The sequence below is a fragment of the Harpegnathos saltator genome, unplaced genomic scaffold (genome assembly GCF_003227715.2).
Source record: "Harpegnathos saltator strain DR-91 unplaced genomic scaffold, Hsal_v8.6 scaffold204, whole genome shotgun sequence".
In the NCBI taxonomy this organism is placed as follows: domain Eukaryota; kingdom Metazoa; phylum Arthropoda; class Insecta; order Hymenoptera; family Formicidae; genus Harpegnathos; species Harpegnathos saltator.
In genome coordinates this window covers 302,055-319,986 of record NW_020229989.1, presented here as the reverse complement: position 1 = coordinate 319,986, position 17,932 = coordinate 302,055, and the positions used below count along the sequence as shown (strand labels likewise).

General features: G+C 37.9%; 5 protein-coding genes across 11 annotated transcripts; 3 read left to right on the top strand and 2 right to left on the bottom strand.

Moving 5' to 3' along the window:
* The first annotated feature begins 30 nt into the window (after positions 1 to 30).
* On the top strand, positions 31 to 1,528 carry Chchd3 (Coiled-coil-helix-coiled-coil-helix domain containing 3). Its single transcript, XM_011145090.3, has 3 exons — positions 31 to 220; positions 351 to 765; positions 1,192 to 1,528. Exons 2-3 carry the CDS (start codon positions 363 to 365, stop codon positions 1,368 to 1,370), a joined length of 582 nt encoding a protein of 193 aa, XP_011143392.1. The 5' UTR covers positions 31 to 220; positions 351 to 362; the 3' UTR covers positions 1,371 to 1,528.
* Positions 1,529 to 1,859: 331 nt separating this feature from the next.
* Positions 1,860 to 4,875, bottom strand: LOC105185519 (B-cell receptor-associated protein 31). 6 transcript variants are annotated; one of them, XM_025298099.1, is made up of 4 exons: positions 4,549 to 4,867; positions 4,026 to 4,143; positions 3,388 to 3,698; positions 1,860 to 3,286 (listed from the first exon to the last, which is right to left on the bottom strand). In XM_025298099.1, the coding sequence occupies exons 3-4, from the start codon at positions 3,659 to 3,661 to the stop codon at positions 2,856 to 2,858; spliced, it is 705 nt and encodes a 234-aa protein (XP_025153884.1). In that variant the 5' UTR covers positions 3,662 to 3,698; positions 4,026 to 4,143; positions 4,549 to 4,867; the 3' UTR covers positions 1,860 to 2,855. The 6 variants fall into 6 exon arrangements, with proteins under 6 accessions (XP_025153884.1, XP_025153885.1, XP_011143389.1 ...); XM_025298100.1 differs by having other exon boundaries at positions 4,691 to 4,867; XM_011145087.3 differs by lacking the exon at positions 4,026 to 4,143 and having other exon boundaries at positions 4,681 to 4,875.
* A 2,126-nt stretch (positions 4,876 to 7,001) lies between these two features.
* Positions 7,002 to 10,563, bottom strand: LOC105185517 (odorant receptor 43a-like). 2 transcript variants are annotated; one of them, XM_011145083.3, is made up of 7 exons: positions 10,488 to 10,563; positions 9,749 to 10,018; positions 8,829 to 9,294; positions 8,403 to 8,502; positions 7,814 to 7,936; positions 7,332 to 7,503; positions 7,002 to 7,235 (listed from the first exon to the last, which is right to left on the bottom strand). In XM_011145083.3, exons 1-7 carry the CDS (start codon positions 10,516 to 10,518, stop codon positions 7,192 to 7,194), a joined length of 1,206 nt encoding a protein of 401 aa, XP_011143385.2. In that variant the 5' UTR covers positions 10,519 to 10,563; the 3' UTR covers positions 7,002 to 7,191. The 2 variants fall into 2 exon arrangements, with proteins under 2 accessions (XP_011143385.2, XP_011143386.2); XM_011145084.3 differs by having other exon boundaries at positions 7,348 to 7,503.
* Positions 10,564 to 11,587: 1,024 nt separating this feature from the next.
* Positions 11,588 to 12,888, top strand: Naxe (NAD(P)HX epimerase). Its single transcript, XM_011145082.3, has one exon. It carries the CDS (start codon positions 11,701 to 11,703, stop codon positions 12,517 to 12,519), a length of 819 nt encoding a protein of 272 aa, XP_011143384.1. The 5' UTR covers positions 11,588 to 11,700; the 3' UTR covers positions 12,520 to 12,888.
* A 433-nt stretch (positions 12,889 to 13,321) lies between these two features.
* LOC112588380 (eukaryotic translation initiation factor 4B-like) lies at positions 13,322 to 17,496 on the top strand. Its single transcript, XM_025298097.1, has 11 exons — positions 13,322 to 13,432; positions 13,839 to 13,964; positions 14,213 to 14,394; positions 14,541 to 14,648; positions 14,729 to 14,942; positions 15,168 to 15,413; positions 15,627 to 15,900; positions 16,298 to 16,349; positions 16,444 to 16,561; positions 16,932 to 17,034; positions 17,346 to 17,496. Exons 1-11 carry the CDS (start codon positions 13,423 to 13,425, stop codon positions 17,479 to 17,481), a joined length of 1,569 nt encoding a protein of 522 aa, XP_025153882.1. The 5' UTR covers positions 13,322 to 13,422; the 3' UTR covers positions 17,482 to 17,496.
* The last annotated feature ends 436 nt before the right edge of the window (positions 17,497 to 17,932 follow it).

Genomic DNA, 17,932 nt, shown 5'->3' with positions numbered 1-17,932 from the left:
AAATCCAGCAGTGAAAATAAGCACCGTGTGCCGCTGACTTTATATATACTATATACTTCCAGTATAGGCAGTGAATATTAAAATATAGCCACTTGGCACATTGCATATAGAGATCAGTGAGTGAGTAGAGTCATGGGCTTCGAAATGTTCACGTAACTTTGCTTTCGTAGGACTGATTTATAAAAACAGCCATCGAAGATATTTTTACCAAATTTAACGGGTAAGCAATATATCGCGAGTTATATATTATTACATATCATTATCAACATTATGTAGAAAGATTTTTATAGTGATCAAAGCGTAAGCATCTGAAAACATTTGAAATTATGAGGTTATCACGATTTTATTAGGACCCCCTGAAGATGGGCTCTGGCCAAAGTGCTCGCAAATTAACCATCACAAATGAAGAAGAAATCGGCGTGATTAAGGTGTCCAACTCGCTTGTACAACGTATCGCTCAGGGAGAGAAAGCGAAAGCTAACGAACCTCCTGTGAACGCAGAACCTACAACGCCGGCTCAACATATAACATCTTCTGCAGCGACAGTTCTACCTGCGAACGCGACGTCTGGACACCAAGTGTACTATTATCCTGAATTAACAATGTCAGCTCATCAAGTACATCAACAGAAGGAACAAGAGTTAAAACAGCAAGAACAATATTGGCGTAAGCGCTTACGGAATATAGATGATTCTTATCAAAAGATCAACCGCATCTTTGCAGAAGAATACCAAAAAGCCACGGCTGAAGTTTCTACTAAAGCTGGTGAGTTTCAATACAATTTAATAGTTTAATATCTTCTACATAGAGTTCTCATTATTTATGTATCTTTATATATAATACATATCAACAAGAGTTAATATTATATATAACAAATATAATTTTATCAATGTTAAGATCATATTTTTCTCAACATTGCTAGCTAAGATACATTAGAGATATAGATAAAATTAATTCCACATATAATTTACAGATTTATATTATATGATTTAATGATTATTTAATCTAACTGAAATTGTTTATACATATATATATATATTTATTAAGTATAATTCCAAGATGAAGCAGAAAAGGATATAAATCACAATACTACATATATATAGAAATTAACACTTTTATCTACCAAATTTATACAAATTGAAATACAAAATATATTGCTATAGAGGGAAATATAAATAAATATTATTATAGGACAAAATATTACCGGCACTCAAGGTACAGTACAACCATGCCTAGAGAACAGCAATAAAGTTCTGAAGTGTTTCCAGAGCCATCCCAAGGAAACACTTGCGTGTTCGAATTTAGTAGAAGAGTTCTCAAATTGTGTCTGGAATGTGCATTACACACATGCAATCGAAGCACGTTCGTAATATGTCACACATTCAATGGATTCTTCAAAGGACATTTAGTCGATAATAATAAATTAAAAAGTAAGGTGTAAAGAGTTGAAAATGGATATTTTATTCTCAACAGAATTACTGATGAGAAGTAGTATGATGCAAGAAAAAATTTATAAGAAAAATGTAAAAAAAATGGTTTAATATATATTGCGATTTATAATAAAATAATTATCGTTACATTTGAAAAATAAATACCATCAAATACACCAAAGTTCCTTCTTTTCTATTCTACTCACGGACGCGAAAATTGTCCGGAGCTAAGCGAGAGAATGGCTGCGTTCAGCAGAACAAAGTGATCAGTGAGCGCTTAGTGATTCTCGCTCCTGATTGGTAAATACTTCTGGGTCTATGAAGAATCTAAAAGAATGCTCCAATCACAGACAATAATCACTAAGCGCTCACTGATCATTTTGTTCTACTGAACGCAGCCATTATTAATTATAGAGGAAAACGTGTATGTTGAGTTTTTCTGAATAATTCGTTCTTTTGTGGTTCTCAGTACATTTCTATTTATAATTCCAAGTATATACAGCATAACCTGGGATGCTTAACCTGAGCAAAGGCCTACAATATAGCACAGCATTATAGAAAGTACACATACATCCTATAATATAATTTCGCAATATTTTTGACGAATCTGTAAGAGAGAGAGAGAGAGAGAGAGAGAGAAAAATAGAACCAATGTTCATTTCTTCGATGTTTTTCGCTTATAGAAGTTCTAGAATTTAGCGTTCCAAAATCGAAAAATTCCCTGAGCTCAATCAGAAGTCTCGTTCTTTAATCATTAAGATGTTGATTCATTAATGTAGCTAACACATGTTGTTTTTGTTTCTATAAATCTCAATACTTCTAAATTGAAAATTGAAGCAATGAACATTAGCTTTTTCTTCTCAACGGTGCACAAACACAAAATGAGAATAATCCAAATGTAGACTTGGAAGTATATGCGTTATCTAAGACGCGTGGAAAATAAATAATTTTGATCGTACATTATAAATATCCTTATCGAATGCGTAATAATCGGTAATAATGAAAATCCAACAAAATTCTCTTGTAATATAAAACAGTTATGAATGACATATTTCACTGTCATCAAGATTTGTACCACCTGTCTTTCAAATATGCTTATGAAACTGTACTAAGTACTCAAAATGTTCCTTTTCCTTAAAAATATAAAGTTCACTTAAATATAACAATATTACAGAAAGAAAAATAATAATGCAAACTTCTTATGTATAAGATGTGTACTGAATTTCAAAAGCATGGTTTTTTAATATTAGCAATAATAGTACTTATATACAACCCTCCCTCTCTTTAGTAAAAATTATTTTAATGATACCTCTCGAAGTATGTATTAAAATTATGGAACACCAAACTCAATATAACATAATGAAACCTTAATTAGGATTTATGGGCAAAACAATTAAAATCAAAAAATGAACCAAGAAAAAATATTCAATCGCTCTTTTTATCGCCGCTCGATTGCGCGATTTTCGCATGCTCATTGTTCAAACGGTCGTATTCTTTCGCGAGTGAGTCCGCCTGCGACTTCATTGCTTCTTTATCCTTCCTTTCTTTAATTAAATCATTTTCAAGCTCAAGATTCTTAGCTTGCAACTCCTTAATCTGGTTCTTCAATTCTGAAACAGCTTTGTCATGTGCTTCATTAGAGTCATTCTGTGCACTTTCCCCAATCGTCCTCTGGGATAATAAACTTCGAGCTGTGGTGGTCGCAGATTGAGCTTGTCGCATGGCTGCTTCATTTTGTGCAAGTAAGCTAGCCTGAATAGATATCAAAAGGACAAGACGACGTATCACCAAACTGAGAAACAATGCAAAACCAGAAATATAGAAATTTCTCTGTGCACGGAATAATCGCATGTTTTCTGTAACACATCAAGGTAGATATTAGCAGACATGATTATTGCAATTGACAATAGCATACCACTACATATACAACAGAAAAGGTTAATACTAAATAATTTACCTTGCATCTCAAGATTCAACTGATGATGATGATCAGAATGATTCAAACTCGCAGAATATTTTCTCATCTCTCGTATAGCATCCAACAGGAAGAGTACCAAAACACCAAGCAAGATTACAAAATAAAAGGAAGCCCGACTGCTTAAGCTTTGCAAGAACCTAGACTTGAAGAGCCTCTGCCATCTTGTTGGAGAAGCTACTGGTAATACTAGCATAAGAACTATTATAATTTCTGTATAAAGGAAACCAGCAATCAGTGTCCACTGCAAACTCATCTTTGTATCTTCTTATTACGTCTTGGTATAGAAATATCTAAAAATAATAAAATACAAGTAGTCATGTAATCATATTTTTTAATACTTTACAAATTAGATATTCATTAAATTTATTTTTGTTATATAACTTTTGTCCCATTTTATTCCATTCTCATGTATAATACTTTCTACTTATATGCAAACTTTTATATGAGTTTTTAATAGAAAAGTTTGCAAAACATACATATCAAACTAGGTATTAGATATTAAGGATCATGGACTGAAACTTGATTAAACAGGATAAACAGAAACAAGGTCAAAAACTACTAATTCAACAAAGTAATTTTTTACATCTGTATTCCAATGTAATTATCCAATCCAATACCTAGTATGATAAGAGAGTCCAACAAAATGACAGTAATGCCGAATACGAGCACAAAAACACCGCCTCTCAATGGAAAAGTTACACCACTCCTTTTTTTCTCTTGCGAGTACGTGGAGATCTGTAATAATAGAATCGAGAATGACACGCGATTCTGAAACTATTATAACGTAATGTAGTGTCATCGTAACGTATATACAAACGTACACGCAATTTAAGAAAAAAAGTCGCGATGATTTAACCGGCCAATTTATCAGTTATCGAAATATTTGTAGATATCGTAATAATCTTTACGTGTCTCTACGTATCAACTGTCAACCGGTCAAATTCTAGAGTTACTCCGATACGACGCGCAAGAATAAATTCTCGTCACGATATTCAGCGAAGAATGCACCGTTATGACTCACGACCCATCGACTTCGCACGAACCGACAATTATCTCTTGTTAAAACAACGTAGAATCGTAGAATGGTATTTTGATATAGCTATCAATCATCGACGAATGCCGATCAAAGGGAGAATTTACCGAACGTATCTTCAGCGACGATCACAATTTATGTTCCTTCGTTGTCGGCGGACGTTGTTACGTTGGACTTTGCGTTGCAGATTACTCGCGGTGACTTTATTCAGTGTTGAGTGCTATTAATAGTGCTTTTACCTCTACGTACTCTTTCGCGAGGATGCAAAGCGAAGTGGAAACTCTGCCGGCAATCTGAGTTCTCTCGCGAGCGTACGGTACTCGAATCAGTTCAAAGTGCGACACGGCGGTCATAGGACCGTTCAGCGATTTTATAAATAAATCATACGCGCTGACGACATCTCATGGAACTTTTCGCGAGGAAATAATTTCTTTTTTTCTCACGTTCCTTAGGTAGGTCTGTTCCGAAATCGGTTTCGGAACTTTGGTTTTAGTTACAAGGTTGGTAGGCCTTAACTAACTAACGTTCCGTAATTGATCATCTGATCAATTATCAATAAGTAAAAAAATTGTATTCCTTTCTCTATTTAATATTACAAAATTAATAATTAAAATTAAGTTTGCAAACAAAAATAGTATACATGGCTGTGAACGTCAAAGCGTGATCAATTGATCAATTGCCGAACATATCTAATGTCTGTTTCTACTAACTTAACCGGCTAGTTATTACAACGGAATTAACCAATCACATCTGTTATTAATCAGAATTGACAAATGCGATTGGTCAATTTCGATGGAATAACCAGATAACCGGTTAAGTTAACCACAATTGATAGAAATGGGTATAAGTTTAAAATTTACCAGCTTTATAACTAAAATCAAAGTTTCTGAAACAGATTTCGAAACAAAACTTTTCTTCGAATTATCTGCACTTCCTTGGTCTGTTCTTTGTAGCTGCACTGTTGAACTGGTGCAATAAGTTAAAGTGAGACAAATATATAGGTTTTCTCACTCTAGCTTATTGCATCAGTTCAGCAGTACCGCGATTCTGTAACTCGTTATTGGAGTTAACGACAGTTTCGTTATTGTTGCGCAGCTTTTCTACGGTATACAAAAGCTGCGCAACGATAACGAAAGTGTCGTTAACTCCAATAACGAGTTACAGAATCGCGGTATAGTACAGCTACAAAGAACAGACCACCTGTTAAGCCCTTTGCACAATGCCAGGCAACAGGCAATAAGAATAAAAATACACCAATCACAATAGATTATTCTTGTAATAGTCGATTGTGATTGGTCTATTTTTATTCTTATTGCTTGTTAACTGGCATTGTGCAAGGGGCCTTAGAGAGCCTCATAAGAAGAGAGTGGCAAACTGATCACGTGACCAGGTCTCTGCTGATTCGATGGAGACACAAAGGCCGCGTTCAGTAGAACAAAGTGATCAGAGAGCACTTAGTGATTATTGTCTGTGATTGAAGCATTCTTTTAGATTCTTCATAGACCCAGAAGTATTTACCAATTAGGAGCGAGATTCAGTGGAAAATCTAGTAATGTTATCCAACTGTTGAATCTGCTGAATGCAGCCAATGTCTTCTTGACCAATCAGAATATCGATATAGCAAGACGACAGGTTGGTTTTACAGTGAGTTTTAAAAACAGTCTAAGCATTTTATATTATGCACAAGACACAAAATTATATAAATAATATATATTACGATTCTTATTCTATGTAAATCGAAGCGACAAATATTCTTTCACAATTAATACTTATTACTTACGAATATCTGATTCTTATTGCTGTTATTAATTCGTAGGTGAATATTTTGTGCGACTCGTCGTAACCTCCTCTAATGATTGACAGATATACGTCAGACTGCTTTAAAAACTCACTGTAAAATCAACTATCGTCTTGCTATATCGATATTCTGATTGGTTAAGAAGACTGTGTGCCTCCATCGAATCGGCAGAGACCTGGTCATGAGATCAGTTTGCCACTGGCTGCGTTCAGTAGAACAAAATGATCAGTGAGCGCTTAGTGATTATTGTCTGTGATTGGAGCATTCTTTTAGATTTTTCATAGACCCAGAAGTATTTACCAATCAGGAGCGAGAATCACTAAGCGCTCACTGATCACTTTGTTCTGCTGAACGCAGCCACTCTCTTCCTATGAAGCTCTCTACTTGAGAGTGGCGTTGGAGCGGTACACGCCCAGAGCCATCTATTGAATTGAATTGAATTGAAGCTCTCTACTTCCTGTTATTGGGTCTCTTCCTTTTGCCGGGAATTTTTAAAAGAACTCTATGATACAAAGATGTGAAGCGTGTGTAGAAATAGGAAGAAAACATATAGAAAATCATCTATTAACTTTGTAAGCACCAATAGAGAGTAGGTCACTTGTTTGAATTAAAATAAATAGTTGTTCATTCTTATTTGTAAAAATTACTCGATCTTGACGAAACATTATCTCAAGATAATAACATACAGGAGATTTATTAGAAATTGTAGAAAGATTATTTTATATATATATATTTTAGATTATTATTAATTATTTTCTCACCATACATATACACACATACACATTTGTTCTTTATTCAAAACAATTGCACTGTAGATCACCATTCAACGTAAAATGCATATAGGTATAATTATTACGTATAATACGTTTAAACAATTCATTGTTCCCCGTTTGCGATGTATGTTTTATAAAACTCTTACACGAATTTTCACTCAATTTCGGGGCATTAACGATTAGTAAGCAATACGGATATATATCCAGCCGATGTCTTTATCAACTGAAAACAAAATACACGGATGTATGTGAATGTGAGAAAGAATGATGAGAAAAAAAGGTCAAAAAGTCCCGGACAGACAGAGTTCTATTATATTACATTGCGAATGCCTTACGCTACAAAACAACGACATTGTCATGGGGAATATCCTGCCGGCGGTAATATACAGAGGCTTCTCAGCTCGTATCATCATCAGCATCATGTCTCTGGCTTGGTTCGGCTTCAGTGTGTACCAGGCCAAACCATACGTTGCATAATACACCCCATCACACTGCGTAGATGTCATTATATTACGAATCGTATATATGTATGTCGAATTTCGTGTGTAACATTTCTTCTTTTTTTTCCTCATTCAAGAGAAACGTCAAGAAAGACAGAGAAAGAGAGAAGGCACGATTTATTGTAATTGTTCGTATTTTCTAACGGATCAGCTGGAAGAGTTGGGACCCGCGATTCCGCAGCATTACCCATACAGCATAGAAAGTTGCAGCAACATTGCCGCAACGTTGCAGCAATGTTGCTCCAACGTTTATGCTATATGGGTAGCGATCACTTCGCAACATTTAACAACGAGTACTCACTTTGGCTATGAGGATCTCGCCGACTATGCAGTACAGGCACATGTGAGCGAACGTATTAATAAGTATCGAAACGAGCCAACATATTCGCATAATGCTAACGTCCCCGCCGTTACCGTCGATGATCTAGACAGGTTGAATATATACACGGGTCATTTTCTGCGCAATCTCAGCGGGTGTATGCATGGTTATCCGAAAATACTTGCGGAATAGCTGCGTTGGATATTGTTCTCGGAGTCCTGATTCGACCCCGAATAAGTTTTTCAATCACGCAAATGACCACCTGAATTTGAGTACGCTCGAAATTGCAAATACTTGCGTCTCTACTTGCGCGATTCGAACCACTAATTGTCATTCGCCATCGCGGGTATAGTTTCGGATATCCGAGCATTTTTAATCTCGACGATTTCGTTTGTTATTGCCCGATTTTTGAGGTACATATCGCAATACATATATTACAATCACGCATGCGGAGAATCGGCAGAACTGTCGCGCGTCTGAGGTCTTTTTACATTGTCGTTGTTGCGACGAGAAATCGCGACATGTTACCTTGCTGCAACAGTCTAGTTTTCCTCCTACCTCGGCAACTTACGCTAATTATCAGAAATCCTTGCATACAGAATAATATGCCGAAAAACAGTAACAGTGCCAAGAGCATCAGATTGAATGTGTTGTCGATGGCATCGACGGACCTACGAGTACAAGATATACATTGCATATTGTACGTCAGATTTCGGTGAACTTTCACTCGTTTCAAGCGAGATTTCATTCCAAGAAAATTTCCGGAGCATGTAACTCGGCATATCTTGGCGAAATCTTTATTTATTGTCAATGAAATTATTCCCGATCTCTACGTACGTTTCATTTTCATTGAAATTACCACGGCAAACTATATGATTACACCCATACAGCACAAAAGTTGCAGCAACATTGCAGCAATGTTGCTGCAGCTTTCTAAACCACTATCACACATCTGACAAAGACACAGCCATAGGTAACCGGGAAAGTTCAGCACAACCTGATCAGACGTAGGTGATCCTTAACGTTGTAGGACAAGCTAGCGTTGAAGTCTCGGAAGTTGTGCAAGTTGAGCAAACGGTACTTGAGGAGGTCGAGTTGGGCGCATATGTGAAACACAACTAGGCCTAGGAAATTGTCGATGCCCGTGTAAGAGATCGCCGCCAAGGAAATCGATAAGGCTTGACCGATGAACGCGACCTCGAAGAACGGACTCTCTATTTCGCGAAAGAAATACGATTGCAGCAGCAACGGCTTGCCCAAGTCCGTGATATTCGTCACGTACCTCATCGAATAGCCGAAGCATGGTGGTATGATGAGAATGATACTCGCCAGAGTCATCATAATCCCGCCAAGCATGACGATCGTGCGGGCGATCCTCGCCTGCTTGATCATGGTGGCCCGTTCCAGCGCTGTTTTTGTCTTGAACCAATCGTTCACGATCATGTTCACGAGCGGCTTGAGCTCTTCGGAGAGAACGAGATGTGTTTTTACGGTTATCAAGTCGACGCTTCTGGGAAATGGCTGAGTCATCAGTCGTCGATAGAGGCAAGTGTTAACGATTGCACGAAATTGATCATTGTTCGGGCAATTTGATATTTCCATATTAATCATCTGACATCTGATCTCTATCGCAGTGTGGAGAGATGCTGGATTGGGCCTCCGAATTGGAGCTATCAGTGGATTTATCGTCAAGAGAAAATTGGTTTGAGCGTTCGAGGGAAAAGTTATATCATCATTACCCTGTTTCCAGCCTGGAAACCGAATCCAGCATTGTTCGAAAGAATCTTCATGAGATCAGCTTGAAATTCTCGAAAGAACTTTGCTTGTCACATACGAATGAATCCTCGAGTTGTTTATGCTTGTTATCTTCGACTGGTCACTCGAGAAAACAACATTCGGCTGGCTCTCTGAATTTACCTTCTTTGCGGATCCACATGATGAAGAATTTCATGACGGTCACCGAGAAGGGCACGGAAAGCTGCAGGTTGTCGGTGAACGCCATTATGTCGCCCCACACATGGAACATGGCGAACATCTGGGGCAAGATCGCCGTGAGCATCATCAGAAGGAAAATTGAGAAGGCTCGCGCATCTGCGACGAGACTCTGTCGGCGAGTCAGCTTATCGTCGGGCCAAAGACCGAGGATTTTCAGGGAAGTCCGATTTATCCCGACCGCCCATTCTAAATCTATGGTCATTATCATGCTGATCATTTATCAGCTCGATAAATAGAAACGACAAGTGAACATTGAATCTTGACGAATCGTCGCGATCACGCGTTATCGAGATCTGCCTCCTCGAAAACGCGTTTTTCGGTAACAATCAGGTGTCAAAATTGACGAAGTGTAAAATTTGACAGCGAGCGAAAGTGACGACCGGTTCACACCAGACTCGAGTGGTAATCAGCTCGCAAGATACATCAGAATATCATTCTATACGCGTGATGAATCATTTCGAGTGGACTCGCTCGAGATTGAGAGTTCCTGAAAATCTCGAAAACGTGGAGATTAATTATTATTACGACACACGTCAATTTTACACTCGAAGTAACTCGAATTTTTACGCGACAGAAATTCTAACACCCATCACCCAAGGTTTCGTGTCTCACGTAGTTTTCGTGCATTGCTTGATCGTACAGGAAAACCTGACCAACGAACCTGTCTCTGCCAATCGTTTGGAGCTGTCCATGTCCGAGGCTGCACGGAGACTGACATTTTTTTATAAATTTAACGTTCTCCCTCATTTCTCTTTCTCTCGAGGCGTATCACGCATGCCCACGGCAAAAGTTTCGAAAACCATATGTCGAGTGCCCGTGCAAAATGTACGGGCGTTTATAAATATTTCTCGCTAGATAATGTTCGCCTTGTTCTTTTCCTCCATTTTTTTTTATGCCATTCAACTGCCAGCGGTTTTCGTCGAATTCGCACAGCCTAAATAACGTATCGCTAAACATCAAATATCAAATATACCCGCCCGTTTCTTTTGCCTCACTTGCAAATTCGGCGAATTAAAGTTTTCCGATCAAGTAATCGAATTCGTACGGACCACCTCTAATTCGAGCTCATAAATATCTAAACAGGTACAGTGTCCGTCTATTTCTTGCTTATTATGACTAATTCACGTCCACCGAATGGACTCATGTTCCTTTATTCAATTCGAAATTTTACGGACTTTATCCGCCATGGCGATGCTGCAATAACACGCGAAATAAACATCTGAAGTTGTGTCATGAAGTTTCACGGATAATACGTTGGTGATAATCTATCGTTATGGCAACCTAAAAAGCACAACAATGGCAAGCAGCGACGACTTGTCAGATAGATAGTATTGCGAGGACTAGCGACGTGTGGATTTCTGCTGGCAAGATTCGTGAATTTCGTAGTGAAATGTATAGTCGACAACGTATCGTAGTAAAGTAGATTAAAATATAAAGAATTTTCCAAGACAACTTTGGACAAGTATCATCTATGTTCGTAGTGTGAAGTAAAATAAAAAAATATCACATACGCATGCACATATATAAATTGATATAAAAAAATCAAGCTATTTGTATAATGGCGCCAGCTAAAACATCTAGAAAATAAAGTCTCCCACTGGATCGTCGTATATTGGAAGTTGAATAAGCTTTAGCTCGCTTCGTACTGATTGGTCGATTTCTATTTCCACTTTATAATTTCCAATCTTCATCATATAGTTTGATATGAACCTAAAGGAAACATAAAGAGGATGAGATGTTTCCTCTCTTGTTTCTTTGTCGATGGTTTTGACATATTTTTATTTTTTATACTCTAAAAAAGACTGACTTGCACATGTGAGCAGGTATATATAGGACACGTGAGATCAAGCAAATCTGAAGTGATTCGCTAGTAAATGCTACGATTCGCACCGTGTATTCACAGATTGCTGAACGTTGAGCAGCTGAAAATTTCCCTGACGAATGACAGATCGTTTGATTCGTCGATCAAGAGGAAACACGGCAGGATGGTGAAATATCTGAATCAGTCTGAAGCAATCAATGTCGATAAAGATCTGTTTGAGAGATATCGATTTAGCGTGGACCAGCTAATGGAATTAGCTGGTCAGAGCTGCGCCATCGCGATTGCGAAATCGTACTCGCTGTCGGAGAACTCGAACAAAGTACTGGTGTGTTGCGGACCAGGAAACAACGGTGGCGACGGTCTCGTCTGTGCGAGACACCTGAAGCATTTCGGGTATTCGCCGCAGATTTATTATCCGAAAAGGCCAAGCAATGTACTTTACGAAAGACTGCTGCATCAATGTGTCGAGAATGACATTCCCGTATTAGAGAATCAATGTATAGAGGAAGCAAGAGACGTCACAATTTTACAAGAATATACAATCATAGTAGACGCTCTCCTTGGATTCAGTTTCAAGCCACCAGTGAGAGAGCCATTTGTTCACATAATTAATTTGTTAAAGAGCACAACTGTACCTATTTGTAGTATAGACATACCTTCAGGCTGGGATGTTGAGAATGGTCCACCGCAGGAAGGTGGTATAAAACCGCAAATGTTGATATCTTTGACAGCACCAAAGTTGTGTGCCTCCAAATTTGAAGGAAGATTTCATTATCTGGGAGGACGATTTATGCCTAAAAAGTTAGAAATGCAATATAGTCTTGATTTGCCTGAGTATGTTGGTACAGATCTTGTTATTCGACTCCAATAATAAAAACTTGTGATACAAACATAAACTACATTCAAGTACATTACTCTGAAACTAGTCTTATCCTGCTAAATATTTAAAATATGCCGAAAATGTTAATATATAATACTCAAATTCTATTTCATCATTTATGATCAGATTTACCCACACAGCATAAATATTTAAAACATTTAGAAACTCCTGAAAGATATCCTACTTGTTTCAAATGTTTTTGGAATGTCTAAGACATTTGTCTAAAAACATTTATGATCAGTTGTCTGAGTACAGATTATTCATAAAATTATTCTTAGACATCCTGTATTCCAGAATAATGTTCTCTAATGTAATTTGATACATTTGTCTTTCTATTATTATCGATTAATAAAACTGTAATATTACGTTATAGGAGGAATTTTTTGAAATGTATTGATATGAAAATTCTACATTACTGGTTTTTTTTATATACCTGCTATCTTCAATCGTAACGTTATTTGTGTGGCATAAGGTCTCTCGATTACGATTTCTGGAAATCGCGGTGCAATCGAGACATCGTTATAAAAGTACAGAATTACAAAGTTTCACCCGAGTTGCGAACCGGTTAATGAGCCATAACCGTAAGCGAAATTCAAACGGTTCAAATTCTAGTTCCGCTCGCGGTTACTCACCGCTATTTCGATCTTCTAAATTAAATCTTACTCAAGAGGAATATCTTGATTGGTCCTTCGGCTTAAGTTTGCTCCGCACGTTAATTCTCACGGCATGATTTGGTGGCGCGACGGCGGTTAGTTCACGCATCAAATGTGTTTCATGCATGCACACACACATCTGACGAAGACATAATTCGTGCCTTACGGACTGAGGTCGGTCGTGTGGCTCACGTAGGCACGATCTGGTTTGCATTCCTGTGAATCCTCGTTCATATTCACCATGTCCGCAGGTACGCATTCGCCCGGCGCGACGACGAATCCGTCGATGCACGATTTTTTTTCGCTGCGAGCGCGACACCGGGAGCATCGTTGACGTTCTCGCGAGACACGGTCGACCTAACCAAAGCGCACGCGACGTGCTCACCATGCTTTCATGATTGCGTCAAGCTGTGCGAGGCATTCCATCCAATGAGTTGTACAAATGTCCCGAAGTGAACCTTCAAGGAAACAAACAGATGTTAGTTGGATTGCTGTCTTTGATATCTCATTTCAGTTGTTGAAGGTGTTCCTGGACGAAGATAACAATCCGACCAAGCATTTATCTGTCTCCCCTAAAAGGCTCATTTTGTCGTGTTATAGAGCTCATTGAGCATGCGGGGAGCAAAATCCCACAAAATCCCCTTTCTTATTTTGCAGGTAAAAAGGGTAAGAAGAAGAAGGGAGTAACCCTTGATCTTATGTCCTTTTTGGCTGATGGAAAGAGCAGTCCCAATGTAGCGCTAAAATCAACCAGCTGGGCAGATGATGTGGAGGATGATCATGGTGAGTCAGAGGAATTTGCTGTCATTTTGATTTGTGATATTACCGACGAACGATTGATCATGTTTGCATGACCCAAATTCATGAAATCTTTCACAGATTCTTAGATGTGTCTATATATATTAAGAATAAAGTGTATTAAGAATAAAATATAGCAATTTGTAGGGATTATCCTTGATATTGAACTTGTGAATGATTATTTTATTATTTTACAAATGAAATATAAAATATCAAATTTTTGAATTTTGTAGAAGGATTCTCATCTAGGAGTAACAAGGACCCAGTTATTTTACCAACAGCTCCTAGGGCTGCGCGAGGTCCTGGAATTGATGAAGAGAATATTCCTACAAATGGACCTTTTGTGGCTTACATCAGCAATCTACCATATGATATCGATGAATCTGATCTTGTAGAATTTTTCTCAGAAATGAAGGTCAGTTTTCATAATCTTTTGAGATTTCTAAGCATCCTGTACAATCAACTATATTCTAAAATTGATGTGATAATTAAATCGAACAATTTACACACTTTTTGTTGCAAGTTATAAAAGTTGCGGATTTATGCATTATATTTTCTCAGATTTCTGGTATGCGTTTGCCTAAAGATGCAAGTAAAAGTAGGGGCTATGGTTACGTTGAATTTGAGGACCGGCCGAGTTTAATCGACGCGTTGTCTATGACGAACACAGTGAGGAAATGATATCCATTAGTCTATCCAGAAGATTGGAACTTCTTGAGATACTTATGTGATATGTATTTATCTTGTAGACGATTAAAACAAGACGAGTAAGAATTGAGGTATCCAACAGCAGTAACGACGAACGTCGTGGTGGTCGGATGGGCAGGGACAATCGTAGGGATAATTACGATGATCCGGAACGTACATCTGGTGATTGGAGAAGCGGTCCACGCGAGGAGTTACTCGACGGAGACAGTTATCGCAGCCGATACGATAACAGAGATCGACGAGACGATAGAGAAAGTATGCGCGCTCTTTCCAGCTTCAACACGAGTTTCAATTTGCGTTAAAAATTATCCTGCAGATCATTTATTTAAATTTACATCCAACATCTGCGATACAGTTATTGGTTTTATTTCTAGTACCAATTATTTATTGCTGAATACCAAAGAGAGTCGTGAAAGTATTGAAGCGTTTTAAAAATTCCTTTGAGAATCACTTTCACAATAAAAACTCATTGTCAAACAGGATATGACTATGATAACAAGCCTGGCGCATGGCGTGAGAGAGATAGTAGTGATCGAGGATCAGCATTTAGGGATCGAGGTGGCTTCAGGGACGATGACAGAGACAGAGACAGGGACTGGAATCGCTTTGGCGACCGTGACAGCAGAGACAGAGACGGAGGCAGCAGTTTCGGCTCTCGTCGTAATTACGGAGATTCCGAGTGGGATCGCGATCGTCGACAAGATCGATCAAGCTCAGATGCAAAACGTAAGTGTTACTTTGTACAAGTAACAACATTAGTGCTTATATTTTCAGCACACAATATTTTATTTTATCTCATAGATATTTTTTTTATACGAAATTCATTATTTGCATTGTTCTGGAACGTTTACAGCATTTCAATCCATCTACTCGTTGTACATACCAAAGATGTATGATTGAGTACTATCAGTGGTATGTATAATCTGTTTCGTCATACAGCCGAGCCGCGAACGAGACCAAAATTGCAACTTCAGCCACGCACGAAACCAATGGAGCCGATCGTAATGGCGGAGGAGCAGGCAACACAGAGTTCGACAGAATCGAAGTCAGCGAAATCAGGGTCAGCACCAAGCTCCGATAAGCCAACTTCGACTTCTGCGCCCGCGACCAACATCTTCGGCGCGGCGAAACCTGTAGATACGACCGCCAGAGAACGAGAAATCGAGGAACGTCTCGCCAAGTCTTACGCGGAGTCAAGATCCCGAGAGGAAACGTATGTATGAACGATGCATACTTGCACAATTTGGTTCTCTATGTTTACTGGAGGCCAGACATGTTACAAATCTATCTATAAGTCTATCTATAAGTAAATATTTTGAAATGAAATCTATCTGGAATTCCGCAGGTCTGAGATATGTAGATATATTCTTTATATATCCTACTTATTATATAATTGGAGAATAACAACTTATTTATGGACGTCGACATATGTATGAAATATGCGTGTTTATATAATATTCTTTATCAATAGCAAGTCTTCCGATTCTTTATTTGTCGCTCAATGTTCTAAACTTGTGTATTTTATCCAATCTCGTCGTATCGCTTCGATGAGATATTCACGTAAAAATTTGATAATTGATCCATAAATTGATCATGAATCCTGCTTTCAGAGATAACAAAGAGCGCTCCAGCAGAGATGGCACTTGGGGCCGACGCAATGGAGTGAGTGTCAAACTGGCTACTTAATTGTCGCGTCTTGGAAAAAAGCTTAAAAAAAAAAGCTTAAATCAATGCGTAACAATTTCTGATTATACAGGAAGGACGTGAAGACAAAGATAAGGAGAGGGATCGACCGGCTTGGAGGTCAGAGGAAGACAAGGATGCTCGAATCGAAAGATCGGCATCACGATCTCAACTCACTTCTGCGCGTCCTGGTAAACTCAATTTTACTTAGATATCCGGTTTCTAATGTTCGGAAATTTCAAACAATTTAAAGACAATATGAATTTTGAAATCGAATCTTGTATCATTTGAATCTGTTCAGTGTCTGATGAGATTAGTCAGTACGGTTCGATATATAGATGTATGTAACATACATGTAACAATGCTAGTAATTTTGCAATGTATTTGTACATTTGTCACATTTGTACATCAATCGAACAGATCACTTATTAATCACGTTCAAATTACCCGAGACTCGAATATTTCAATTACAAACTGAATAATTCACGTGATTTATCCGAGTCTTGGTTTCATCAACTTGTTAAACACGTTGTTAATGTGATATGTGTATTTGGAGAATAGAACCGCAAAATGAATCCAAAGCATCACCAGCTTCGCGTTCTGGACCAGCAGCTGCCAAAGCACTTCAGAAGCCTAGCGAAAAAGATGCTCGTGCCCTAGAAAGGTATCGGCAAAAAGATGATTGAAAATATTTTCTTTTTATGATGATTATCTTAATATTTTTTTATATTGCAAAATGCAACGAGAAACTATTAATGTCAAAAAAACTATATAGTTTCGTCCAAAAGGTTTACACATAATGACTTTGATATTTTTAGTGGAAATTATAGAAAAAAGTAACGTGTAACGTGTCAGGTTGTTCTCGATAGAAACTTTCCCTAACCGATTTAAAGCCGATTGCGCTTTAGTTTATTGCTTCTTCTGTGTGCTAAACCAGTTTGTGCACAACTATATATCATTCACTGTTATTAACAGGGATCGCAAAGATAAAGAGAAAGATGAAATCAACAGAATGCCGAAAGCAAAGGATGAACAAGCTCCAGTGAGTAAAATTATTTATCGCGTGAAATTCTGTCGAACAAATCGTACATTTGGTTTCAATACGGTTTGAACATTCTCCACAAAGGAATTTGTGGAAATAATTCAAAAACAAGAGTTCTCCTATTATACAGGGTGTCCCATTTAACCTGACAAATCGTAATATCTGGAAAACTACATGTCGGATAAAAAAAAGTGGGTAATGAAATTTGTTCGTCTCGAAGGGGGACATCCAATGATATCAAACTCGACCTCCCACCCCACTCCCGGGGGGTGGGGTGGGGGACAACTTTGAAATCTTAAATGGGAACCCCCATTTTTTATTGCAGATTCGGATTCTACGCCACAAAATACGTAAGTTTCGTCCGAAACTTTTTTTTGATTCGTGATAGATGGCGCTGTAATCGCAAAAATTAGATTTTCTGCAATTCTTCAGAAATGATCACTGGATTTAAAAATAAAAAAATACCTGTTCAATACTTTTAAAAATATTTTTAAAAAACATAATAACAATTATTCCCCCA

Bases quoted from the DNA above. Each gene is read 5' to 3' on its own strand.
- Chchd3 (XM_011145090.3), top strand. From the start codon at position 363: ATGGGCTCTGGCCAAAGTGCTCGCAAATTAACCATCACAAATGAAGAA. The intron at 766-1,191 runs GTGAGTTTCAAT...ATATTATTATAG, and splicing joins TGAAGTTTCTACTAAAGCTG to GACAAAATATTACCGGCACT.
- LOC112588380 (XM_025298097.1), top strand. The intron at 15,414-15,626 runs GTAAGTGTTACT...TTCGTCATACAG, and splicing joins ATCAAGCTCAGATGCAAAAC to CCGAGCCGCGAACGAGACCA. The intron at 16,562-16,931 runs GTAAACTCAATT...TTTGGAGAATAG, and splicing joins ACTCACTTCTGCGCGTCCTG to AACCGCAAAATGAATCCAAA.
- LOC105185517 (XM_011145083.3), bottom strand. From the start codon at position 10,518: ATGGACAGCTCCAAACGATTGGCAGAGACAG. The intron at 7,937-8,402 runs GTAAGTTGCCGA...CAACCTGTCTAG, and splicing joins AAGGATTTCTGATAATTAGC to ATCATCGACGGTAACGGCGG. The intron at 7,504-7,813 runs GTGAGTACTCGT...ACATCTACGCAG, and splicing joins GCGAGATCCTCATAGCCAAA to TGTGATGGGGTGTATTATGC.
- Naxe (XM_011145082.3), top strand. From the start codon at position 11,701: ATGCTACGATTCGCACCGTGTATTCACAGATTGCTGAACGTTGAGCAG.
- LOC105185519 (XM_011145087.3), bottom strand. From the start codon at position 3,661: ATGAGTTTGCAGTGGACACTGATTGCTGGTTTCCTTTATACAGAAATT. The intron at 3,287-3,387 runs GTAAATTATTTA...GATGTGTTACAG, and splicing joins GTTGAATCTTGAGATGCAAG to AAAACATGCGATTATTCCGT.